Here is a 27971-nt window from a genome sequence, read left to right as displayed (position 1 = left end):
CACTTAAAATAACTGGAAAACAAAACACCAGTCACCACTCGTTACAACCATGAATTCAGTTTAATGATTTTTTTTAATATATATAATTTTACTTAGACTCAACATTTAGGAATCCCAGACTTGAACCATTTATTATTATTATTTTTTTTTATTAATCTACGTTTACAGCAACGTTTCAGTATCCTAATCCTAAATAACATTTATCACATTTGAAGACATTTTTTATTGCAGTTGACAAGAAAAGTTAGCAGGAGTGCTTAAAGTATTGCTACAGTTTCCATTTCCTAAAGCTTCCCTCTAAAGTTTCGCAAGCCAACAGTTTTCACTGGGATACTTTGGGTGATGCAGATTGGAGCACACGAGGCAGAGCAGACAAACAAAACATTTTTATCCCAACACAAACCTGCAACACTGTCAAAAAGGTTTTTTTTGCATACAACTTCTCATCTGTGCATGTGGTCCTTTTTGCTTCAATGCTGGTGTCTTTCATCACACTGTTTCCACTTCATTCAGATAGTGGTGAAATGCAGTCTTTTTAATGTGCACAAACTGCAATAGAAGCCATGAGTCAACGACTGTCCTGCTGTGCTCGGCATGTGAAAGTCAGTCCATTAAGACACTGAAAAGTTTCTGTTTTGCACAGTGTTGTGTAGATGATAAAATAATGAAGACATTTTCACTTATATTTCTCACCGCTTGTGTGCTTTGTGAGACTTTTATATACACAATCTGTGATGACTTGGGGATAATCAGAGGATCATCAGAAAAACAGTTTAGGGGATTTAAGAGACTTAGCACGGGTATTTCCTCTTGTTCTCTGTTTCTTATAAAGTCTAAGCTTGTGTTTCCTCTTAAAACGCTAAGAATAAACACCAAGAGCTGCATAGTGCATCTGTAGCCAATGATCTATGATTACCATTACTTCATAATCACTTCTGCTTTAAGACTTCCTGTAAGAACTATGTATTTCCTGTTCTTCTTAACACTCCTTATTTCTGTAAACCTGACACAATACAGACAAAAGCCAGCTGTGAAAATGTTTGCCAGAAACTGCAGACATTGTATCAACACTGTGGGCACCTTTTTCTTTTCATAGGCTACAAAAGCAAAAAATAAAAATAGAAAAAATTACAGTGGTACAATCCACTATACCTTTACAGCTACAGTATGGATACCAACTAACATCAGAGGCAACTACTACACCTAACTGCAGCAGGCATGTTTGTTAACGTTTGGATATGTAATGAATCCTTGCAGATGAACCATAAACTTAAGAGAGGTAGGGTTTTCAATCCAATGTAGTGGATCTTATGACAGATGCAGGTATTTAGTCAGCTGCAGACTGGAGGATGCTGAAAGAAGTCCATGCTTGATGGAAACTGGAGAGGATGGAAACATATATTTTGCTACACGATGCGCCATTAAGAGCCATGTTCATGTTTTTATCATCCTGAAAAACCAGCTGGAGAAACACCAGCTGGTTTGGCTCTTGATGGCACGCGGTTGCCGGCCTCCGATTCACAGTGTGCTTCTTCCTGATTTGTCCTCGCTCTTTCAGCATTAATAAGGAGTGAAGAGGATTGGCCCGTGTGTGGTGCGGATGGGTCCTGGGGCTGGCCTCAGCAGGCTGAGGGGTGTTCCCTGTAGGAGGTGGTGATGAGGGTGAGGATGGGAGGCTGGGCCGGGAGGACGTAGTGCCAGCTGATTTGAGGACGCTGCTGCTGCCATTGCTGCAGCAACAGCCAGAGGATTTGGTAAAAGTCCAGCCCCTAGGGTTTTTGGAAGTTCCTTTAAAAAACAAACAAATAGAAAAACGACTTGTTGATCCTTTTAAGATTAAACCTAAATGAGGATGAATTTATGAGGGAGAAGTGCTGCATGTAAATAAAAATGAGCATGTACCATAAAGTCTGTGCGCTTCTTGTGCCGACTGAGAAGAGGATTAGGTTTCCCTGCGACTCCATCGCGGTGCCTCCGGCTAGATATATGCTGGAACATTAAATAAAAAAAAAAAAAATCAGATATGGGATTTCTCGTCATATAATCCACTCAGGATCTATTTTGAGCTTTTCTTCCTCACCTGTTTAAGCTGCAGCTCAGAGTTGACTCTGACGTTGCAGATCTCACAGTGGAAGGTGCGTTCCTGAGTGTTAGGGTCTGAGGAGAGCTCCCCTCCCTGCTCAGGGCTGGGTTTAGGACCCAAGCGTGGGTAAGCTTTAATCGGTCCCAGTCCACTTCGAGCCTCCAGAATAGTTTTGTGTTTGGTACCTGGGAACAACAAAAAGAATACTAGAGTGAGCATCTTCCAGGATTTTTTCCCCTTCAATGTTTTTCTCTGTTGCCTCTTTGTTGTTGTTGTTTGTCTGATGTTTCCACGAGCAAGAGTCTCCCATATGGATAAGAAGTTGTTCAAGTGGTTGAAATAAATAATAAGCTTTTTAAACTTCCAGAGGATTATGTAACAAGACTAAAAGCTCCAGAACAGCCAGTAAATGGACTTTATGATAGAGAATTGAGTGAGAAAATATTAAGTGTAGGTGCTGTGTGTTAAGGTTTTTATCAATTGCCATTTACCATGTTTTAATATGACATTCTCACCACTAAGTGGCAGTAACGCAGCTGCTTCACGTCTTCAAACATAACACTCAGAACAAGTGAAGAATAACTTCTAAAGAGGCACGCTTCAGTGTTTCTGAAGACGCTTTGAAAGCTGCACAATTTGTCCACTTCCCCTGGGACTAACCTTTGTTGTGTGCCTCCAGTTGTGAGAGGGAATTAACAGCCACTTTGCAAAGGGAGCAGTAGAGAAGCTTTTTGGCTTTCTCTTCCTCCGACTCTCCTGAAGATGGGCTGGGTGCTGGGGACGGGGTGTCAAGAAGACCAGCTGCTGCTGGTGCTGCTGAATCTGCAGAGGGTGTACTGAGGGCTGCAGAAGGGGAAGGAGACAGTGGCAAAGGCGTGTTGACAGAAGGCAAGAGGGGGCACTCTGTATCTGCTGAGCTTGGTGTGGAAGTAGGAAGGCAGCTGGGGGTTGACGGTGACTCTTTAGAGTTGGGACAGGACTGATTGTCATCTGAAAACAGCACAAAGATCTCTTGTTAGTGAATAATTTAGGAAAAAACAAAATCAGCAATAAAATGAACCTTCTGACTCTCCTGATGCGAAAATATATTATTTTAGATAAACCAGTTTGCCAATACTTTCACTTTACATTTCATGACAGGTTCCTGTATTTGAGAGGCGATGCTCACCCTGTTTATTGTTGTTAGGATCAGGCTCAGGGCTGGATGGTAAAGGGCCTGGAGGTGAGGGTGAAGCAGGAGGGGGATGGTGTTGCTTGTCACCATCTTGGAGACGGGTTGTTTTGGAAGTCTCGATACCCTTCACCCTTCGAGCATGACGGTTCCCTTTATAGTGGGCTTCTGCCTGGCTCTGAAAAACAAGAATAAAGCACATGGCACTTTAACATGGCATGTTCATGTCCTTATTTCCAAATGCCCACCACCTTGGTTGTCTTTTCTCCATATTGAACCAAGCAGACTCTAATAGATCATCAAGTGAAGTGTCTACAAATAGTAACACACACATAATAAACCCTAATCAAACAAAAAAAGAACATGTTACATGCATTTGACATCTTCATATAGGCTTATTAAATGTTATTTACCATCTTGCAATCCTGTACCCAATTTAAATCTTTGGTATGGAGGCTAGAAACATCTCAATCTTCTTTCAAGTTTCTGTATAAGTGCAGAAACATGCATAGTTTGAGGCTGAAGGAGTAATGCAGCGTCTGTTGAGCTGTTTTTTGTGACGGGTGATGGTGCACCACTGATGAGGCAGTCAGCAAAGATTAGTCTCCAGAATATTCTTGTCTTCCTTCAGCACTGCTGTAATCACAGCACTGGCCTGCTGAGCTGATGATGATTATTGAGCGGTGGGATAATCTGAAATGGGCTGGGGGGATGTGGGTGAGGTGTGACAGTTGACAGTCAGTTGCTGGGCAAAAAGTTTGCATCCACGAGTGTGCACTTAAGAGGATCAGTTCCAAGCTGATCCTCCAAGGGAGCCATTTAAAGATCTACTGTGGGGATGTCGGATTTTACATTTCAGTTTTCAAGATGCAACAGGAAACAAGTTATCTATTATAAGTCTGCCATTTCCTCACTTCCTCCCACCTACGAAGTGAAGGATTCCCTGGAAAACACACGGATTTAACGTGTAATGTGTGCACTTTCACAGCCATATCAGAGCTGCATTAAGGTTCCTTTTGCAGACATTTTATATGTCAGTTATATGGCTTCATCACTGAGGCTTTTATTGCTAGAAGGTCCCAGAAAAGACAATATTTCATGAGCTTTCCACTTTCTACATTAGCCGTACTTATTTTAGTTGTAACTGTTTATTTTTTAGAGCATTGAAGTCACAGCTTATTCTTTTGAGCTTTCAGTGTAACCGGCAGCTATTCAGACCATAGCTTCCTGTTCTGTCTTCCAACTGTACAAGTTCCTGTACTAGAAACCTCTCTACAGATTTTGCATATTCATAAACATTATCTTTTTTTTGTGGTAGAGGTTAAGGTTTGCGGTTACAATTATTACAAATATGTCCGCTGGGCACTAACCTCAATGCCCTTACTTTCTGCCTCATTACACAAAAGGTTTGTTGTGCTGGTATTTAACTTTGGCATTTGATGTAAATCATGTGGTGCATGATTTACATCCGAAAATATTCCCCGCTGATACGGAAATCAGTGTAAGCCTCCAAGTTCAGATATTACTGTCCATGTCACCATCAAGTGAAATCAAAGGAAAGGGTGAGGTGTTAGGGTACAAATATAGTTCCTGTAAGCTCCTTATTAATATATGACACTGTGTGTGTGACTCTATGTGCATGTGTATGCTCATGCAAACACGTTCTGGAATTAGATCTGTTTCATTATGTCAATAGAAAGGCTGAGAAACCCACATGAGGCGTGTGCCAGGTACATGTTGGGGCTCTGAGGCAAAGGGTCGACTGGGACGTGTCCAGTGTGCCTCTGTAAGCCTGTGGTATTAACTGCCAATGATAGTTACCCATATAGCCCTCATCCTGATTGGTGATGACAGAAAGGCAGATATAGCTCTGCTTGTGTAACTCTACTCCCCCAGCTGGTGCTTCCCTGCAATTAGGCAGGAGATGAGGGGCCTACAACTCGACAAACAAAGGACAGTAGAGAGCTGAAATAGCCAGTGGCCTCTCTTGTTGTAACCCAGGCTCTGTGCTGCCGGCCTTCATGTTTTGTTTTGTTTTGTTTTTTATCTTTTTATGCAACCCAATAGTTTTCTTGCTGCTTGTGCTTGGATACTTTCACTGTCCTAATGACCTTCAATTTCAAGAAATCAATGAAGGGCTGCCATCCATTCATGCATAAAAAAATCCTGACAGCATCAGAAGTGGGGGCACAGTACATTACAGGATCCAAAGCAATTGATGTCAATGAGGGGTTTTTATGTAAGAAGAAAGGTAAATAATACAGCATATGATAAAACAGAAACTATGTTTTAGCAGGTGAAATGGATGGAGAGAAGCTGAGTGAGAGCCAACGGAAAGGAGAATTTAGATGAATGAAGAAGTGGGAATGGGATTTAAGGAGAAAATGAGAGCAAGTGAATGTCCCTAAAATCCTTTTTCTCTCTAAGCAGGATGTGCTTTGATGTTTTATCTATAAACCGACAAAAGGCACTGAAAGCAGATAGAGCTGGTCTAGCAGCCAAATCTACTGAGGACAGACAGCAGTGACAGGAAGAGGGGGTGGAAAGAGGCTTGAGAGGTGGAGAGAAAGACACGGTATAGAGTATACCCCCACAGAGGGAGAAGTGGAAACATGAAAACCGATGAGGAAAAAGAAAAGACAAAAGTTGCCAGACGGATGGGGGACGGTAATGAAACATGATTTTGCATTTGCCCGAGGAGGACAAGGAGAGATGGGGAAAGGGAGAGAGGTGTCCAGCATGTTACAGCAGTGGTGACGATGGCTAATGCAGCATGGTGTGACGTCAACCTTGCAGCAGAGCAGAGCTGAACACACTGGCAGGCTAATTTGTCCTCTGTGGCCTTAAATGAATTGCGGCGTTATAATTACAGCATGTGGGACTACAGTGGAGCAGCAGTGATAGGCACCTGACTCCCAGTGACCACCATCAACAATTTGCTTTCGCTTCGTATTCCCTTAAGAGCCATGGCACAGACCAGACAGCATGAGTAAGCCAAGTACGGCACTGTAAGTAGAGTATTCCTTCATTATTAAAGAATGTCCACTATGCTTTAAGCTCCCAGACTCTCAGGTTACTCTGGAAAGTGTTGTAGAGCTGCAGCAGAGCAGATGCACGCTGCCAGCTCATGAGTAAAGCAGCAGGCTGGACAAACAGGTGGCTCAGAATTGGAAGTCCCGGGCACACGATAAGCCACGCACACACACCTGCACAAGCATTTTCATACATGCACATTTCAGTGGACGCACAGGTATGCAAATGAGAACATGGTGAAGAGAATCAAAACACTTCCCTATTACACGTACCCCACCCCCATAATACTAATGATAATGTTGACCATGTGAGAACACGCAAGGTTTGAGCAGGGGAGATATAATTAAGCGGCCCCTCGCAGAGAGAACGGTGCAGTGTTACACAAGTTTCACATGACTCCCTCCTTGCCTGTGTCCTTTACACACCACTGCATTTAGAGTGAAAGTATTTAGCACTTGGTCCCTGCAATCCAATCATATTTTTAGCCAGGCTTGTATATCAGGCTTTTGTTTGATTTCTGCTCATGTTTTAGGTTAGAGGTTACAGCAGTAAGTCATAAACACCAGGATTTTTCCATCCTTGAAAGCTCTGTCAGCGTCGAATGCATCGATCATTCAAATGCAGCCCCAGCGTTTTGTTGACAAGACAAGATATTTGCGTCTTCAACTGACGTGTTTTTTATTTCTGGGATTATTTCACTTTTTGCACATATATTGGTGTTAAATAAATACAGAAATGTAGAGATACAGCTTGAGAAGAAGTGTGCTCACCAAGAAATGGGCTGTCCAAATACATATTTTTTCATGCAAAGAAAGTCCTATATCATTAAAATGTATTCCCTGTGCTCACTCACTGTAACAGACCCAGCAGTAGACAGGCGCAGACTCGTCGGGCATGTCATCCAGTAGCTGCCCACATTATGAATGATTTGCTTTTCAACTTCAGTTAACACGACTGCCTCCTTAATGGGGGACACTCCAATATTTCCTCTAAAGTTTCATCACTTCAGGCCTCTTTTATTTCAGCCCCCCTTTCCTTGCGTTGGCATAGGCGCCAACTGTTAGTCATAATGTGCCACAAATGTGCCCCATCAGCAATACAGAAACTTCTAGGACTCCATCCTCCTGCTTTACTGTAACCAGCAAACACGTCGTACAAATGTCAGTTACAGCCTCGTCAGAGTGGGATAAAGAACAGTTATAGTCACAAGGTGGCCGTCAACAGCTAAGAAATGTTTTTCAGACTTCTGTTTGCACAAGTTAAAAAGACAAGTTTTTGGATAATCAGGAACTTATCTGAGACAACATTCCTTTGAAACTTTAATACTACCATGTGTGTGAGAATTCCAGCAGAAGTGAAGCAAGCAGGTATATCTCTCCCTTCCTCCCCCCCACACTTTTTGGTGGACAAGCTAAAAATGGAGCTGCTAAAGTGTGAACTAAGTTTTCACCTTCTCCAGCTGTGCAGTCAATCACCAACCAACTTCAAGTCCAGACTGCAGACTTTTTAGGTCATGTGCAGTGAATACAAGTTCAATTCTGGATTGAAGTAATTCAGATATTCATTATTTTAACATGATGTCTTTAACCAACTAAGTTTCTATTAACCCCATCCTTTTATTAACTGCTACACCCGCCAAACTTTAAAATCCTGCAGCAACACTACTCAAAATTCTTAAAGCAAACCTTCTGAAATACTGGGCTAACAAGCCTGGCACTCAAAACTTTCCCAAATCCAATAAAAACTAGAAGCAGAGGTGTTAACATAAGACTAAATTTTATTATAGAAGCATTCAGCACTGGTTTCCACAGTGTGGTAAAGCACTCTACAGTGGATGTGCCACCGCAGACTTAAGCTTTTAGCTATTTAATCTGAAGGTCTCTGCATAAAAGGACACACAGGTGCTGATGTAGCAGGTTGAGGAACTTGATTAATAATCCAGGTAAAACTAGGATGCTTTTGCGTTTGAGTGTCACTTTTTCCCCAGCATCCTACTCACCTAAGCTAAGCCGATAGAAAAAAAAAGCTGCTGTTTGTGTTGTGAATTTTGCAAGTGGTCAGTTAGTAGGATTTTTATGGCCATGAAAGCAACCCTGTTCTGGAACTGCTTAAGCTGCCATACCTCTGAGTTGAAGCGTATTTGACAGACGTTGCAGGAGATGATTGGCCGCTTTGTCTTCATCATAGGTGGCCCAAAGGTGTGCGTCATCACAGCCTTTTGGACAGGGTCCATCTGAGGAGAGACAGCCCAGAGGTCACATCAAAAATTCAGCACCACAGGAGAAATTCAGAGGCCAGTGCTTCTCCTAACTGCAGTGCACTCAAAGGTTCAGCTAAGTGAATGTGGATGAGAGAGAGAGAGAGAGGCGCTGAAGAAAAAGTGCAGGTGAATGACAGCCTCTGAAGGGGAAGAAAGGCTGGGAGATAAAATAGAGTTGGGGAAGAGGGAAGTGAAGAGGGAGCAGTGATTGATGCGGACAGGAAGGTGTGTGTTTTCTCTGCAGCAGCTGGTGCTGCTGTCTGTGCCTGAGTTCTTGGGTGCCGTTCAAACGCTTTAATTCATGTTAGGGTTAGAGGGGCCTAATTACAGACTCGCAATCTCCAAGAATTTTACACTGCTATGTGTGCAGAAAAAAAGCTCCTTTTTTTAAACCTACATACCAGTGTATTACAAGAAGCAGTAATTTCTCCATGCAGTACTCTGAAAAGATAGAAGCTTTTCTTTGGATTTTGCTGCATTTTAGATGATTGTTTTTTAAACAAATAACAGCGGAGTAAAAGGGTTAAGAGGTTACCACAAGATGAGACATTAATATCATAGCTACAGGCAGACATGTGATGAGTTCCAAAATAATAAAAATATGACTCTTAACTTAAAAAAATATGAATATATATATATATATATATATATATATATATATATATATATATATATATATATATATATATATATATATATATATATATATATATATACACACACACAAAAGTTTATTCTGTTCATCTGGACGTAGCGTTTTCAGTGGGAGAAACGTTTTGTTACTCGTCCAAGTGACTTCTTCACTTACCTGGATGATTGAGCATGCATCAAGACGTGCATATATATATATAATACCCATGTTTGTCATTTCCAGAACAAGGAAAAATATGCCATGTCATACTCTTTACTGCCTCATTTTTAGACAACTGCATTGGAGTCGTGTGAGCTCTCTGACCCTTTGGCAGGGTTTGGAAACCGCAGTGCTGGGTGTTGCCCTCATTAAGCAGCCAAAACTCCACTGTGGTTTTACTCCACCTCTCATCTCCTTCTCAGACTGGATGCATGCTGCCAAATGAGAGACTGTTTACACTGTGAAGCTGCAGGCACCAGGGGAAATGGTGTAATTGGTCTGAGGACTTAAACTGGGTGTAAATCTATTGTTAGAAATATTTACAGACTTAAACGTCTTTCCCCCTCTTGCCTGTGACGTCAGCTCTTCGGTTTATCTTTCGACTGTTTTGTGCTTTTCATGTGGAGACCTGCAGCACCTCCAAATTTGTTTTGTTTTCATCTGCTCAGTTGTCCGTGTGCCAGCGCTGCGTCTGGGTGAGCTCAGCGCTCAACCTGTCTGTTGTGCATATGGGTATGTATCTGGGGCCTTTTAATGTGTGCGTGTGTGTTGTGTCTTTCTCTGTAGTCTCCCATCACTGCGTGTCATTCGCTGCCTTTCTTTGACCACCTGTTCTCATCAGGATCTCTTTCTCTGTCCCAACTCTTATGACCTCATTAACCTATTACTCCACTTTTCATCTTCTCTTTCACTCTAACTCTCCTCATGTAGTCGAGCTTTTTCTGCACCAGTAATTCACACTTTATAGATGCTTCCCACATATCTGGCTGCATATAAACCTTTTCTTTGGATACACCACATAACCATATAGCTTAGCTGACAGAGAGCTTAAAGAATCTTTAATTGCAATCAACAGCAAATCGATTGGTAGAAGCATGCCCATTAAAGTTGATTTAGATAATATTTCATAATAAAAGGCTGGAAGCGTTTCATGATAGGATTGCAAAGCATCTTTGTTGAAAGAGGTGATGTTTTACATTATAGGACACAGAGTTCTATTCAAAAATTTATCTTCAGCATCTAATGGGAGCATCAAAAACACTTTAGGAAGCAACTTCACCAAAACTGGTTAAGTAGCCGTGCAAAGGTTTTTAGATTTTGTCTGTGGATCCCTGGTGTTTTGTTGCTTTAATCAAGAAATCTAAAGAAGACAGGTAGGTACATTCTTGTCCTCCAGATTGTGTCCTGCATTTCTGCTTTGCTCATCAGTGCAGCAAAAAATGTAATTTCTGCTACAGGGGCTTTTGCAAGTCATCATTGAGAGAAGATAACACTGAAATCATCAGCTGCCACAGCTTAATGTTGATGGAAATTGAGGAACAGATATGTCACCTGCTGTTGACTTCTTAGTGCAAACGAACGTCCCTTTCCAAACCGAACGCAGTTAAACAAGAACACGATGTCAGACTGAATTATGAAGTGAAACCAAATTTGCACTTGAAGTCTAATTATCGAGCTCCCGGCAGTCAACAAGGCTGTCTGACATGGGAATACTGAACTCCTGGCTGAAGGTTGTTTTCTACAGTATTAAACAAGCTTTTATAAAATATAAATACATTGCCTGGATGTGGCTCTTGTCCTCTACGTTGCATAACACAAAACTGGCTTTTCTGTTAACAAGTTATAAAATGTTTCTGAATGCAGCACTCTTCCTCCTATAACAACAGGAGGACTAAGGAGTTGGATCTAACTAAAGCCACTTTCACACGTGAACATTACAAAGACTCTGTTAGACATTTGTGTTCTCACATGCACCTGTGCAGGCTAATGTCTAGAGAAAGTGTGAGGGTGCAGCGCATGTGTAAAAACAGCTTGATAGCTAGTGTATGTCAGCATCTGTTTTTATTTCTTGTGCAGAGCAGTGTAGCTCTTGACTCTCTTATGTACTGTAGTACAAATTTACTGAGAATTCATTTTCCCCAAAAAACTAAAAAAAAGCCAGCTGTGCCACCTCTTCAGAGCCTCAGCAACTCTGCTCTATTCACTCCTTTTGAAAATGTCCCAGCAGCTAGTTTGAGAAATTCAAAGGCAGGCACCCAGATGAACAGTAGCATTTTTATGCCTAAATTAACTCTTTTTTTGTCATTGTTTGGACCCTATTATTACCATAATTATGTGAATTGAATGGGAACGGCAGATTGTTACCATGGAAATGTCTATTTTTTCCCCGCTGAAGTGTATAAAATAAGGCAGTCTTCATTTTTGTAAAACAGCCTGAATTGTTTTGGACTAATGACCTAGGACTGCGTGGCTCTAAAGAGCAGTTTAAAGAGCTCTTACCACACAGCGCAGTACTGTGCAGTCTCAGTGCAAGAAGGCTGGATCTACTGTAGGCTCTGCAGAATGTTAAGTATTTGGAAATTGCCTGTAAACCTGGTGAGGTTGACCTGACTCCAAACAGGACCATAACTCAGTTTGAAGCAATAATCACTGTAATCAACTGTTTTTGTCAGTTTGCCTTTCACTGTGTCCTTTAAGCTCCCGCAGCCTCTTATCTTATATGATGACAGTAGATGTTGAAGTGACTCACACAGAGTGTTTTAGTATTGTGGACTTGTATAAATTTTTACTGTGCAGACAGAGAATGATTTGCATGAAAGTGCTGTGGGATTAGTGGCCACACTCAATGCCCTTGATGATGAAGGATGAATCATAAACCTGCACAAGGGTCATTCTGCCCGAGTTGACTGATTGTGTGTGTGTGTGTGTCTGTGGGTGGCGCTCGCCCGTCCCCTTTTGTCACCACGATGACCTTCACATGAAACCCAATCTAGAAATGTGAGGGAGGTGGAGAAAATGCTGACTGTGGAGAACAGCCCGTGCCTCTTATACGATTGATTAGCTGTAACTCATTTTATTGCTGTAAACCACTTGCTTGGGCATTTTCTCAATTATACTGAAACTCACTGTGCTGAATAAAAAGCAAACAGCTGTCACCTTATTATTTTGTATTAGACACCATAAATCCCTTATCAGTTTATCACTTGTCTTCACTCGAGAGGCTCCGGAGCCACAACTGAATACCAACTCTGTCTCCTGTTAAGTGAAACAAACTGATAACAAATCCCAGGCGCTGCCTGTGCGCATATGCACAGGAATGTCTGTGAGCACTCACTGTGTTAAAGTTGTGGAAGAGGCCGATGCTGGCTGGGTGAGGCGATTCCAGGGGGAACTGGAGGAACGGCTTCATATCCAGTGGAGGTGGGATGACAGGTGGGCTCCTGAGGAAGGCAGGGACAGGCCCTGGGCGGTTTACACCTCCTGCGGTAGATATGCAAACAATGATATTAAAAAACCTATAAATAATTACATATTCTAGTAAAAGACGGCAACCATAAAGCGTTCTTCTTAAAGGAGCAGTTTGACCTTTTGGAAAACGAGCTTACACCAGGGATGTCAAACTAATTTCACATGATGGGCCAAATACAGCCCACTTTGATCCTAAGTGGGCTGGACTTGTGAAATCCCCCCTTTCTGTCACTGTAAGGAAGTTTAACTACACAGTTAATCCCTGTAATGTCTTAAGATAAGAAAAAGAAGTAAAGTCTCAATAGTATGTCTCATTTTTTAATAAATGCTCTTGTGTAAAATAAAACTGTAAGTAGTACTCTTAAAGTGTAAGAAATAAATGTGCAGCTGATTACCCACACTGTCCTTTTATTATAAAAGAAAGTTTTTGTTAATTCACAGAAAAAGCTCTTTGAAATTTCTTGATGCTTGCTCAAACGTCAAGGCATGAAAAAACAAAACAAAACAGGGACTCTTCAGTGGTCTGACGTCATCATCAATACCAGATCTGGGCCAAGAATGAATATTATGACACTTCATTAATGAGTTTTTGAAATGATATCATGTTGGACGGGTGCCGCCATTAAAATCAAAGCAAGGAATGAACTCTGTATATAACTCTGAACACTGAGCTGTTTTTTTCCAGAAGTGTCAAAACATATCCAACAATCTTACAACAAGTTCTAACACATCTTTTCTTTCACTGTATCAAAACAAAATCTGCTGCTTCCCTCATCCTCTGTGCCTTTTTTCACATTTGAACCCCACTCATCACCCAAACCTCTCCTCTCTTTGCTTTTGCTGCTCACTTTTCTCTCAGTAGTTGCTCAGCAGCACTGAATGCCTGCACTTGAAGACTTTTCTGTGATGGGCAGGAGAGCTAAGCTCCTTAAGCCTCGCAGCTCGGGTGCTGCAGATATCTGTCTTTTCTCCATTTCTCCCAGTGTCTCTGTCTCTCGCACCGAGCACAGTTTTCTATCCTTATTTCATGGTCTCTTATTCTGTTTGCCTGGCTCTCTATCCCTCATCTGTACTTCTTCTCACTCCAGCACCAGTTCTTCCATTCCTTCTTCTCATCATCATCCTCTTTCTGTTTTCCACCTATGCTTCCACTACTTATTCTTCTCCAGTGTAAAACCAGCAGGACACTTCAGGCCCAATCTAGCTACCCAGAGAGAATTTGTATAATCTTTTCTCTTGAGATTATATGCAGTCATCTCCCTTTATTGCTGCCTCTTTGTGATGACTATAGGCTCCTTAACAGTTTTGTTAGTTTTGAAAAGAAAATTGGTCACTTGTCAAAACGAGGGGAAGAAAAGACTATTTTGGTATCAGAGGAGGCTCCCGTCTCTTACAACAGGGGAGACATAAATAATTTACTGTCAGGATCAGAAATAGATGGAGGGGAAAGTCTGTACTTTTGGCATTCCTCTTCAGGGTGTTTCAGCGTCCTTGGGAGGCTGTGACAGGTAAAGCTGAGCTGTAGCTGTTGTTAATCATGTGTGAATACTTTTACATGTGCTGCATGAGAAGGAGAGTGTTTGATATTATGGGAAAAAAATAGGTGTAAGGCTACAGGTTGCAGTTTAAATGTCCTTCAGACATAAAGCCCACAGTTCAAATGGTGGCCATTATCACCTCTTTAAAACAAACGCAGCAAGATTTGTGAAGGATAAAAAAAAAAACTGGAGTGACACATCTAATTTCAGACGACATACCATCAGGAAGGCATGAGTGACTGCCCAACAACAGATACTGAGAGAAGGAATATAAACATCTATCTCTCTATATATCTAGCTTGCTAGCTATATTCCTTCCTTTCCTCCTTCTTTCTTAACAACAATTCTCAGTAGGCTGTTTAAATGATGCTCAACTGGTACTGTGAGGCCCAAATATGCAAAAAGTTGCACAATTAGACGTTAACCAGGGCAGCGATGGATCCATGGTTTGAAGCCGATTATGTTAAATTGTGACGCTGCCATTTGAATATTGCAGCAGAGCTTTCAGACCAAACAATGATTCTCCAGTCTTCAATTTTACAATTTTGGTGAGCCTCAGTTTCCTGATAGGTGACAGGAAGCAGGACTCGGTGTGGTCTTCTGCTGCTATATCCCATCTTCTTCAAGATTTAACATGTGGTGCTCTTCTGCATAGCATATGTGCAAAGAGCGGTTATATCCGTTACTGTTTCCTTCCTAGGCTGCTCACTGGATCTGACACCAACAACCACGCCATGTTTAGAATTACTTATATCACCTTTCTTCCACATTGTCATTCGATTCACACTTCAGCAGGTCGTCTCGACCATGTCTCGACCCTGCGAATAGCTGATTAGATATGCTTTCATGAAGGTTACGTGTACCTAATGAAGTGGCTGGTGAGTGTAGATGGGACAGACCTGTCACTGTATTACGAGGTCATTACTGGTTGTGTGGCTGCACAGTAAAGAGACTGTCTGTGGCCATGAGTTCTCTCGGTTCTCATTCACTAGTTTGCAGCATGATTTTCCGTTTGTGAAATATTCCAATTTATTAGTCACATGGAAAATTAATCAGGGAATGCCTTGAGCCAAGGCTACTTGGTGATTGACCAGCTGCTGCTGTATGACCATGTGGTGTCTTTGGTTTCTCAGTGAGAATCCCCTTCCACTTGTAGTATCTGGTTTAATAAAAAGAGAAAAAAAACAAAATGATGAACAAAAAAATCATCGAGTTGAAGCAAGAGCTCATAAACCAGTGGGAGGTGTCCAAGCGGCTGCACCCGAAGCAGTAGCATTAGTAGCGTTTTGAGAACTATTTTCAGACATGGATTAACATGAGGCAGCAGGATGTATTCACAGCCACAGGACTGTGTTTGTGTAAATGAGAAAAATGTTCATGAACATACCACCAAGCTATTTTAGTGGGCGGGTGCTAGGGTTAGGGTTACATGCAGCATACTGTAAATAATACTTATTTCAAGCTTCAGTTCACCACTCTCCTTCTGCCTATTACACTTAAAATTCTGTTTGTTCTTTATTCGATCAACAGGTTAAATTTAAAAAAGTAGAAACTAAATTGAATGCAATTAAGCACAGTTTAATTCCCTGCCAAGCAAATAATAGGACAATAGTGTCTCAGCTGAGTGGAGCGATGGAGAGACATCATCACTGTGTTTCCTCTTGGGCTGGTGAAATGTATTCCCGGCACGTTTCTGGTAAATCCACAGCTCATTTTACGCTATATTACAATTTAAAGGTCAAAGAACGTCTTCTATAGTAAATCTGTATTTACAGTGCAGACACAGTAGAGTGCTACATTAAAACAATGCTGCTCATTGCTTTTAGTGCCACATTCTGCACCAACCAATTCGGCGTGAGCGTAGCAGCATCGTCCCCTGACCTACCCAGCTCCTGAGTGATATACAGTGACATCAGATAAGAGAATGCCACGACCATGCAGGGAGAGAGAGCATTGATTGGACACATTCTGAGGAGCATTAAAGTGTTAAGATGCTGCCAAACTCCATAAATCCAGTTCTCACCATCTACAGCTCCTTTTCTCCACTGAAATGAACAGACAGCACCGTCATCTCACTGCTTTACTTCGCCCCCCCCCCCCCATGCAAATGTGTGAGAAAGAGATCAATGTCTGTGTAATAGCTTATTGAATTTTTGTGTAGATTGTGCGAGAGAGGTAGTTGGACAGAAATGAAGAGAAGCAGAGGAGGGACAAAAAAAGAAAAGAAAAAGGAAAACAGACAACCAGAGATGGAATCTTATCTCCCCCGTTAGGTGCACACACAGGCGTGCGGTGCACACACCAGTATGCTGTGACTAAGGCTTCTCAAATTGGCAATTCATTTAGCCAATTTAGGTTTAATGATCATAGAGGTAATGTCAATGTCAGTGGCGTCGCAGGAGTCTCTCTGTATTCCCTGCTTGCTTCCATCTTCGTGCTCCATGATGGGACCGGGAGGGAAGGGGATGGGAGATTGTGTGACATGCTGTCTGCCAGAATGAAGTCTGATGAGAGGCAAAGACACTGCAGGCTCCCACCAAAGAAAGAAACCTTTATCCAGGCCCGTTAGCTCCACGCTCAAGAGGACCGGCACACGATGCCAGCCGCGTCACATCTGCATCTAAATGGCCTGCTGTGCACAGATAATTCTGAAATGAGCGTCTGTGGTGGATTAACCAGCCTGCCTCCTGACAAAAACCCCCTTGCTGTCACTGCAGCAGAGACAGAGGCAACCGTGTGGTGGAAGGGTGTCTAATAACCAGAAAACCACTGGGCTCACTGCATTTGGGTTTGGCTTTCACCCTCAGGTTGAAGTACAAAGGAATGCGAGACAGAGCTGATCCAACATTTGGTCGCAGATGACACCACTGGTGTGTCTGTGATTCACGACTAACATTTTCAGTTTTGTAGCTGAAATGCTGAGTTGGTAATTGCCACACTTTGGCAGAGCTGACATTAAAACCAATCCTAGAAAAAAAAGAAAGTCATGCAACTGTGTTTAGAGCTCCAACCTTTAAAGAACCACAGTGCTAACTTTGTCGTGAATGCAGAGGGAAGATGGGTCTGTCTTAGTGTCGCATACTGCTGCTGTGAAGGACTGAGCATGAAATCCAATTTACTGCGGCTCAGCTTACCCTCAAGTCAAAGGCAGCTATTTCAACCTAAGCGGGGGGACAGACGACGGTGCACACATTCACATTCGCACACAAACCTTTGTAGTCTGAATAGATGATGCTCTAAAAAAAAGGGTAATTTATGGGCTGGGTTCTGATTAATGTTGTGTTGGTCTGTGTGAGATCTGGAAAGGACACAGCGAAGAGGAGAGTCAAGTGGTTGAGAAGGAGAACACATTTGATTTCACTCTGCACTTTGTTTTAATGATAGATGCTTTGCGCCCCAGTGGCCAAGCTTAAATGCCGCCTCCTAGAGAACTCTCTGAAGTCCTCTTTCAGTGGAAACATGTGTGTGTGTGTGCCTGTTATGCAGTGCTCTTGAGATTCCTTAGTCCTTCTGCAGCTCCAGTCTCTGATTTGATGCAGTGTTTGTAATTACCGAAGACTTTTTTTTCTTCCTCTGCAGATTTTTCACTGCTCTCATTAAAATTAAAAATTATTATGTGATGATGCAGGACATTGCTTTGTCTGGATATTTTCCTGTAAATAATTTCTCAAGTCTTTTCACAGTCTTTCCCCATGAAGAGGTTAAGAAAAAAAAGTGACTATCAAGGAACTGGAGATGATAAGCTGAGAACTAATGGCCTGAACTGAGTGGTTCAAGTCGAGTGAGCGAGAAAAGGAGGTCTGGACAAGGAGGCGAAAGGAAGGCATCAGAGGAGGGGGTGGGGGTTGTGGCGGGAAAGAGCCGCATGTTTTGAGGTGAGTCCAAGGTGACCAGAGGAGGTAAAGAGCCATGTCGACCTGCAGGTTAATGTACAGAACAAAGGCCATCTGCTACCTAAAGGAAGCAGTCGTACTCCATGCAGCTGAACCACAGCGTGGAACATGCTGGTTAAAAACATTGCTTTAAAAATACTGAAAGGAGTCAAGTCAAGTAGGCTACAGCTGTTGCAAAGGGTTAACCTCTGCAAGTCACATGCAAAGCGTACATGGATGAGCAATTTCATGCTATGCCTCTTCTAGTGGGTCAGCTACATGCCATGACTTGCTTTTGGTAGAAGTCAGTTTAACTGTGTATCAGAGTACAAAGTGTCTCCTGTGAGGTGTCTGCGCAATCTGCTTAAAGCTTACCCCAAAGAGTATACAGTAAATATGATGTAGGTCTGTGACATCACTCAATTCTTTGTTGACAACAGTTTTTGAAGCCTCAACAAGGACTGCATCCATATTGCATCCATATTGTTTTTCGGAATTTTATCTAAGAGCCAGAAGTGACACTATATGGAGAAAAAGGTGAGATGCTAATTTATCAGCTAATGCTGCAAGATCAGCTAATAGCAAAGATATCTGCTTAATACTATAATTTCATTCACTTAAACTGGAGCTCAGAACTCTTTGATGGTGAAATTAACCACACAGCGAGCCAATTATTTGCCATGTGACTATTAAAATTAGGGGCGATCGTGGCTCAAGAGTTAGGCGTTCACCTTGTAATCGAAAGGTTGCTGGTTCGAGCTGTCCCCAGCTTGGACAGTCTCAGGTTGTTGTTGTGTCCTTGGGCAAGACACTTCACCTGTTGCCTACTGGTGGTGGTCAGAGGGCCCGGTGGCGCCAGTGTACGGCAGCCTCGCCTCTTTCAGTGCGCCCCAGGGTGGCTGTGGCTACAATGTAGCTTTCCATCACCAGTGTGTGAATGGATGACTGGTTGTGTGAAGTGCTTTGGGGTCCTTTGGGACTAGTAAAACGCTATACAAATACAGGCCATTTACCATTAGAGGAGGGTGGATCAGTCCAAATATTGATCATTGATAGAAACGAATGCTGGCATGGGCATCTGATAGAAACTAGTGCGACAGGATCAATACAATTTTTGTGGTGGTGGAAACAAACTTCCACAGAAACCAACTCACCAAATACTAATAAATGAACCTTAAGAATATTAGTAATATATGTTCATTGTCTCACTTGCTACTGATTATGACAGGCTTTTCTTTTGCAGTCTTTTCACCAGAAGTGTTCGAGTTTGCTAGATGTCAGCCAAGAAACTCCTTGATGAACTCCTAGCCAAGGAGTGTCCAACACATTTGTGTCCATGTGTTTAGGAAATTCTCCCATTAAGCCTATTGTGGCCAGAATTGCAGCATTTCAAGGTTCTGTCTTTAAGAAAAACAACAGCATTAGTAGTTTTATCTACTATACTTCCATTAAAGACACACAAAGAGTTATAATATTAATAAAGTAAAACCAAAGTCTACTTAACAAACTGGAAACAGAAGATGCATTACTATTTCTGTGTTGACATAAAAAACCATCCGTATGTCAGTTAGAAGGTCCACTTCTCCAATTAACAGCACCTTGACCTTTTCACAAGTTTCCCTTTTACCACCTACAAAGTTGACTGATACAGATATTTCCTTTTAAACTATAAGCTTTTAATGTTAAAACTGCATCTGTCTATTCAGTCTTTTGCATGGTTGTGTGGATGTCAACATGCTGCATCCTGAAGAGATTTGTTTCCTAAAAAGACTGTTGAACATCTGCCTGTTCTTCAGCTCGTGTCAGGCTTCAGCTCTTTGGGGAGTTGCTGGAAACAGCCCGAATCCAACTGCCAACTTTGTCTTTCATTGTGTCGCAGGCACCATTGAGGCTCTACCAGAGCTCTTTAGCACAAAGCTACACAGAGCAAAGTGAAGGCCATTAAGAGAACCACCAGGACAACATGAACAGCAGCCCTGCCCCACATTATTATCCCTTTTTTCCCTCAAATCATTTAAACACCTGCTGGGTGGTGGAATAATATACTACTGTAGATACAGACATACAGAAACCCGAGAACCAAAAGTACACAGAACACACAAGAGCATCCAAAGCAAACACGTTCAGTAAAAATGCACATACAAAACAATGGCATCAGACAAACAGCAGCCAGATGCATCATCGTTTTATAAAAAAGAAAACAGACAAAAGAAAGGAATACTTGATCTTCAATGCATAGAAAAGTCACAGAGAACAAAGAAGGATTGTGTGGTATACAGCTGAAATACATACAGCACAGGTTTTATTCCACAGAAGCAGAAATGACCAGTTGTATTTTGGGATTTGATTGCAGTCTAAAAGGGAGAGTGTGGTTTTATGCTATAGCATGGCCATAAAGCAACACGCAAGGGTAAGATTGAGGCGGGTGGCGCACATAGTGTGAATAACATCAGAACAATAAACAATAAACAACTGTATGATCAGCCTATGTTCTCATGCTACTTTTGGAGTCCTTAAATCAGTAAATGATAGACATTACTGTTTTGTGCTGTAGATTTCAGAGCATTTAACTGTATAATTATGGTCAACAAGGGCTCCAAACTTAATGACAAATGTGTTATTGCCTTCCAAAATGACATATGAGATTTCCTGATCTAACAGCAACATCACCTATCATTACTTTTGCTGCAGGTTTACAGACTTTAGGCATGAGAAGCGTCTTTGCAAAAATGAAAATTGGTCAATTTGGGGATTTTCAGTAACATTAATTACAGTTTATATACCAAACTGTGATCACGGTTTCTACCTCGTTTCCTGGGTCCACACTTCTGGTCCCCTCTCACAGTTCCACCATCACTCCTCTTTCATTTTGCAGTACTTACAGGTGGGTAAACAAGGCTATTGTGGCCCAGCATCACATGACACTATGTCAGACTCAGCGTGCAAAAAGCAGTGGTGATGAGCATTTTTGCTGTGACATCATACGATACCGCAGATGCTGGTGTCCCCCGAAATGACACACTCTGATTTCACTGTCCAGTGACCCATTTATGCCAGTTTGGACTAGCGTAAGGTTAGGAAGAGTTATGGGTCATTTGTGCGCAATCCTCCTCGAGCAGTTTATATAAACAAATAACAACGATACATTCAGAAACAATATGCCACTTACTGCAGCGGTTTTACTGTTATCTCACTGTAATTTAGATAAACAAAATGTAATTTCTGGACTGCATGAGCTCCTTGTGTGATAAAAGGTAGTTGTTGATGTCCTGTCTGAGCTCTGCTGCATTTACTGTCAGCATATAGCCCCGTATAGTCCTGCAGTTCTCAATCCGCTCTCTGCAAAAGTTTCAGGCTTCTTAAGCATATGAAATGTGTGTCAGGTTGTTGAACACAGAGTGGCAGCCCTCTGTCTCCATTTAAAATGCCAATACTTTTCACCCTTCATTGCATTGCCTGGATTTAAAGGTCATGTTGTTTATCGGGGTCAACGTGCACCTCTGATTCCTTTGGAGGCCACGGATGAGCGGGGAAAATTCGTCTATGTGTGTCTAGATGTGATGCAAGACGTGAACTTTTATATAGTGCTGACTGAGGTCTTTGCATCAGACTAGAGGAAGCCTTGGCTCACTTTTAAATAAATAAAAACCTCTGGGTCTGAAATATTCATCACAAAAATTACACAAGAGTTACTAAACTGTGTTCTCCACTGCTCTGCATCGAGGGAGATGAGCCAGGTTCGGCACAGTTCTTCTAGTCTGCGAGGCTCACTGTGTCAACATGTTTGATTTTCCTCCTTTCATCAAAAGACATTAAAACTAGGTGTAAATGTAGGGACAGAGCGAAGGGAGACACAGGACTGTAGATCGGTGGAGGCTTTCCCTGTTCATCCCCTCCATCTTTGCTGTTCCTGCCTTTGCCTTTCATGGTTGCTATTTCAGTATCTGGAGCTACTTCTGTCTCTCGAAAAGGAAACTAATACAGTTTATAAAATCCTATCAGCCCATGTTGTTGTGATCATGTGTCAGCGCGTTTAGTGTCTAATGCATGCAGAGTTAAAGCTTCTGCACTGGGAAAAGGATTACCACAAGCTCAAGCTCACACTCAGATCACAGGAAGACTCGAGCAGGGGTAAGAGCAAGCAAACAAAAATAAAGTAGTCAAATATTTAGTCAGCGCACACGTACATGGGACAAGGTCACAGTGGTTAATCAAATCTACTGTGAGGAAAGATGGATTAGTGTTGATAAACGGAACAAGATAAAAGGCTGGAACTGGAAAACATCATCTAAATTATATGTTTCTAAATTATACGCCTCTGCCTCACATGATTGTGTCTAAAGGATGGTTGTTTTAGCCTTTAAATAAAAGTGCGGTGCATGACATTATTGGACGGGGCATTGAAGAGCTACTGTAATATTCTGCAGATTGCAAAACATCAGCATAACTCAACTGACTGCAGTAAATGCGTTTCACAAACGTAATCCAAACTCAATTTGTGTACAAGCATACAAAACAGCCTTTAAATAGACTGAAGTTGGAGTTCATTATTCTGTTGCACAAAAAAACCCACTCTGTGGCTTTATGGCACTGCTTTCTTGACCTTTTTATACTTCTTCTTAATGCTGATTTGTCCCCTGACACCTTTGAGCATTATGTTGGAGTAATGTATGTACCGACCACAGGGAAGTGAGCCAGCATTGTTGTTGATCTTAAAAATTCTCCTTTAAAAACGGAATCTAAAAGCCAGATCTCCAGTTTCCAGAATCTGTTCCGTAATGAAGCTTGCTGGCGAGGCGGAGGATTAGACTGATTAATGACATGCAGTCTTGCACCCTGTCAGTGGTGAGTGCTTTTATGCCTTAGGCCAAGAGAAACTGAGATAATTGATCACATAATGCACTAAGTTCTTTTTTAATGAAGGACTACCTCAGCTTAGGGTCATGTTAGACTACTTAAAATGAACACATTTTCATAGGAATTTGGAATATTTCCTTAATCGCCTTAATGTGGTTAAAGGTCTCTTCTCTCATTCATTTTGCAATATTCATGTTTTTTGTGGGATACATATATTTTTTTAAGACAGCATGTCCTTATTTCCTCTGGAACTGACTAAAATCATCTAATGTACACGAGCTTGGTGAGCGTGAGAGTCAAGTTCTCACACAAAGTCAAATGAACTGGAGCAAAGCAAGCCTGCTCACAAGACCCTACAGATTTCTTTCACACAGGGTGACACATTGATCACGCATGTCAAAGAAAACATCGCATAAATGCATATCAAAAGTTTGCACCATACACAAGAGATCATCTCATCAGAACAGAAATCTAACTGTGTGGAAGAAAAACAAAATCAATCAGATCAATGAGAGCACGGAGGAGGAAAAAGCCCTCCAATGCTGTCTTACCCAAGATCATGCTGTATTCTCCCACTTCTCTTTCCCACGTTATCTTCCTGCTTGACTCCTCTCCTCTTTGATCAGCTACAAGGACGACTCAAATCTTAAGCGCCCCCCTCTCTGGTTCTCAAAACTCAATGTGGAAAAGACATCCAACATCACAACCTTCACTTTGGTTCTCTACACTGTGTCTTCCCTCCCGCTCAGTGTCCCTCATCCACATTAGATAGTTCTCCTTCTTCTTCTCCTTCAAGTCTCGGTACACGTCTCAGGCAGCTGTTGCCAGAGGAGAAACACAGCAGCCTTGACTGCAACACAGCATGCACTCAATCTACTGCAATGAAGCCTGTAATTTATTCACTGTTATATATTCACTCCAGCAGGAGGAACACCAGAGAGATGGAGGCTTGCCTCACAGGAGGAACCTCTGCACTACAGCATGCCTCTCTCTCTCTCGCTCTCTCTCTCTCTCTCTCTCTCGACCATATTTTTGGGGTTGGGTATAACCTAAAGGCACCTTGCATTTCTAAGCTGTGATTGGTTGGAGGTTTAGCCAATGAGAGCAGCTGGAACTGAACATTTTCTTGGGGTGTTTGAATCAGGACGCAGACTGATAATGCTGCTGTCGATTCTGCTCTCTCCTTCTCTCCGTCTCCCTTTGTCTCCTGTTTACTATTGACGACCCCCCCCCAGCCCAGCACACACACACACACACACACACACACACACACACACACACACACACACACACACACACACACACACACACACCTCTCCTCGTCTCACTTTCACTCTCATCGACAACATCTGAGATCTGTAATATGTCTTTGTGCTCTGACAATTTCCTCCTGAGATTTTCCTCTGCTCTCTCCCTCTACCTGTCTGTTGTCTGTTAGCTGTATACACAAAAATCAGCAGTACATTTTGGAAAATGCTGACCGAGTTCACGGTGTTGTTGCAGACAAGTGTGCGAAGAGACAAAAAGAAGAGCAGGCGCAGAGGCGCAGTAGAGACTGACAGCTTGAGAGACTCGATGAAGCATTGTGGGGAGGGGAGGAGAAATTGAGGTTAATGCAGACTGACTCGGGGATGAAAGTGTAAGGTGAGGAAATGTGGAAGATATGGTGAAACAGCAGGATGAAGGAGGGAGCTGACAGCTGTTTGACAGGCAGTGGCAGAGAGTGCTGAATGAGCTTAAATACTAAGCTCACTGCACGCACTCCTATACCAACATTTACCAGAACAATGAGTTTAAGGTGTATGCTGTGCTAATGGATGTGCGAGCCTTCGTCAAACACTTTCTCACAAGATCGGGCTGTCACATGAACTCTTTTGTTCGGGCTTTAGGCAACACGATCTGGTCCATTTTTACATAATTAAACAGTCATCCTAAAGTAAGTCAAATAATGCTGCGTGTCAGTCTGTTTGTGTTTAAGTTTGCTTGAACCCAGGGTAGAGTTTGTGTGTGTGTGTGTGTGTGTGTGTGTGTGTGTGTGTGTGTGTGTGTGTGTGTGTGTGTGTGTGTGTGTGTGTGTGTGTGTGTGTGTGTGTGTGTGTGTGATAAGGTTTCCTCATTAGTAGAGTCAGCCTGAATAATGCAGGCAGGTGTAATGTTGTGGCCAATGGGCCAGGTGCTAATATGGCTGTCTGAGGGTGGAGGGTCAGACACAGCATGACTTTAATGGATGTCACCATGGGAAAATGAAATCGGACCTCAGAGCTCATGTGACGAACCATCCCATCTGTGTATGTGTGTGTCTGTGCGTGTGTGTGTCCTTGGGGATTTATGCTAAGTCTTTGCCTTGTCTACTTAATGAAGAGCCTTTCTGGTTTTCGGAGAACAAAAAGTTCTGTCAGTGTGAAAGAATATCTTTGCTGAATTGATCAATTATACAGTGGATTTAATGACAACTCAAATGGATTATTTAAAGTAATTTTTAATCATTATTCAAATATTTCTTGAACATTTATGAAGAAAGTTTTCACAGGAGTCACTCCATGATTCAGTAGCTTGTAGAACCACTTTTAGCAGCAATAACTTTGTTTTCTGTATAATTTTATCAGTCTGTCACGTCGTTGTGGAGGAATTCTGGCCCACTTTTTTTTACAGTGCTGCGTCATTTCAATGAAGTTTCCAGGCATTCATTTATGCACCTGTTGGACTCTAAGTCTGGCATATGACTGGACTGTTGCAGCTCCTTGATTTTTCTCTTTTTCAGCCTTTGTGTTGTAACATTTGTTGCTGTGCTTGGCATCATTCTTCTGTTGCATGAACCAGTTTCAGTGAAGGTTTAGCTTTAACCTGTAGAGTCTGAGGTGTGGCTCTTGGGTTTTGTGCTGTTTCTCTGAGCATAGCACAGTCTGACCATGGGGTGAGTTTCCTGGGATGTCCAATCCTGGGAAGATTGTGGGATTGTAGCATTGTGGCAAACCAGCAAACTGCCTTAGTACCAACTTGTATGGAGGTGCTCACACTTGCTGATGATCAGTTAATGAAGTTTGATCAGCTTCTACTTACCCTGTGAATTTCTATAGTAGCAGGAAGGGTGTACTTAGTCTTTTACACGACTTGTATGGCTCCCATTATGTTTAGAATAAAGTATTAAAGTTTTGATCAGTGTTTAGTTGCATACTGTTCATTCAGTAGTCCTGTGTACTGCATACTGTCCCGGGTGGCCATGACTGTATCGACTGATTTGTCAAAAAGTCCAATTTAGGTTTAATCTTTAGCGGTGAGGCCTGAAGTGTTGTGCTAGTCCACCTCAGATAACATTAGAATAGCCATAAGCATATACTTAACGTATACGTAACCCAATACAGGCTATTGTGCCAAACAGACGATGCAGATGAAGTAAATGCAAATTATGTCACACTCAGCATAAGTGTCTTTTTGTTTGTTTGTTTTTTTTGTTCTACATATGAACTACATACTAACTTGAGCTACGCTTAGTTATAAAGCTGTATAATGTAAAGTGTATTTCTGCACTGACGTGATGAGAGAAGATCTACTGAATTTACTGCACCGTGGAGGTTAAAATGGGCTTGAATTAACTAAATGACTAACATGCACTGTATATAAATACACACAAACAGGCACACACAAGGACACACACTGGACTAAACACAGGTCTGTGTAGAGTAAAGGGGTACAGGGCACTTCATCAGCACGTGTGTTGTACATTACAGTGCCCTCTGATGGGGAAGGGGCAAATTATATATGTTAATATTTTAGTGTTATTAAAGCATTTTTTATGTGATCATAAACAAATAATTTCATTTGCACTTACTACATTTTTAACCAGATTAAGACAAATACTTGGAATAACTATGATGGAAGGTAATGGGGATTCAACTAAGGATAATGTGAGCAGAGGCCAGATGTGCAATCAGTTCCCTCTATGTAAGCACCCAAAAACTGGTGTCTTATACTTCACATGCTATTAACCGAGACGCCAGAGTGCTTTAGATTCTGTTTATTACTATTGCTGTATATATGAGGAATCAGAATATGCTGACATTGGGCACACAAGAATTACCCCCACACAGCTCTAGCTGTGACTAGCCTTCACTTTAATAACAAACATTACTGATATCTTTTGTGTGTCCACAAGCTTTTCCGTTCTGCTTATCAATTTGTTTAAGGATGTCAGGGAAAACAAAAGTTCTGTTCTATCTATTCACGCCAAAGGTTGCTCTCTTTCTTTCTCCTCCTTCTATGCACCTTCCTTCTTCCATCATCCATTTCCTGCATCATATCAGTGAAGTGTGTAAAGGGTCACACCAAGTGTGAGTGCAAAGTCTTATCTGACCCTACGTGCTGATGTTTGCAGGAGACTGGCCTAACTTTCATCAAAGAGAGAAACCTTCAAAGCCTCGTGTAGCCAGAGTCACTCGCTCTTTATTTCTGCTCAGAATATTGCAGTAATGAGGGGATCCCGGCTTACCCAGCCTCTCAGTTCTTCTTAAGCTGATCAAAGGAAGCAAACTCAGGCTGGTGGGTGTTTTTGCATTGCTCAGTAGTCTGTTATGATCTTACCTGAGCCCCACATTGGTTGCTTCTGCACTTCGCGATGCTCAATGCGATCCAGCTCCTTTGACCAGTAGAGAGTCCGGAGGTCAGTGTGTCAGCCAGCGTAAAGTACCACAGAGATGCCGTCCTCTTTGAGTGGAATAAAAAAAAGTATGCTCACATTATTGTAGAAATATAAATAAATAAACACTCAGCGTCGTGAGCGCAGAACTGGCAACAGTCAGCTGGGGAGTGAAGAGGGAAATGCTCGGTGCAGACAGCCACATGCCCACAGTGTGGCTGCATCAAACTACAAGCATCTTGATGTTCAGCTTCTTCATCTTCGGTTCTCTCGCTCTCTTTATCCTCTTCGTTTCAAAAAGCTTCTAATACTCTGTGTCTGTCTGTATTTTCTCTGTGTTTTCCTTTTATGCTGTCACCTCTTTGCCGGGAGTGAAGGAAACAAGTGCACAAGATTCCAGTGGCTAATTCTGCTTCTTAGGACTG

General features: G+C 42.1%; 1 protein-coding gene across 1 annotated transcript; it reads right to left on the bottom strand.

Annotated features, from left to right (window-relative positions):
* Positions 1–55: 55 nt before the first annotated feature.
* LOC308402631 (zinc finger protein 385A-like) lies at positions 56–27971 on the bottom strand. Its single transcript, XM_080891620.1, has 8 exons — positions 27492–27971; positions 12513–12658; positions 8410–8520; positions 3252–3432; positions 2744–3073; positions 2081–2268; positions 1903–1989; positions 56–1788 (listed from the first exon to the last, which is right to left on the bottom strand). Exons 1-8 carry the CDS (start codon positions 27502–27504, stop codon positions 1561–1563), a joined length of 1284 nt encoding a protein of 427 aa, XP_080747746.1. The 5' UTR covers positions 27505–27971; the 3' UTR covers positions 56–1560.

This window comes from Rhamphochromis sp. 'chilingali', assembly GCF_963969265.1.
Source record: "Rhamphochromis sp. 'chilingali' genome assembly, chromosome: 9".
NCBI classification, from domain to species: domain Eukaryota; kingdom Metazoa; phylum Chordata; class Actinopteri; order Cichliformes; family Cichlidae; genus Rhamphochromis; species Rhamphochromis sp. 'chilingali'.
The sequence above is the reverse complement of the archived record's forward strand: the minus strand, read 5'-3'. Positions and strand labels throughout refer to the sequence as shown.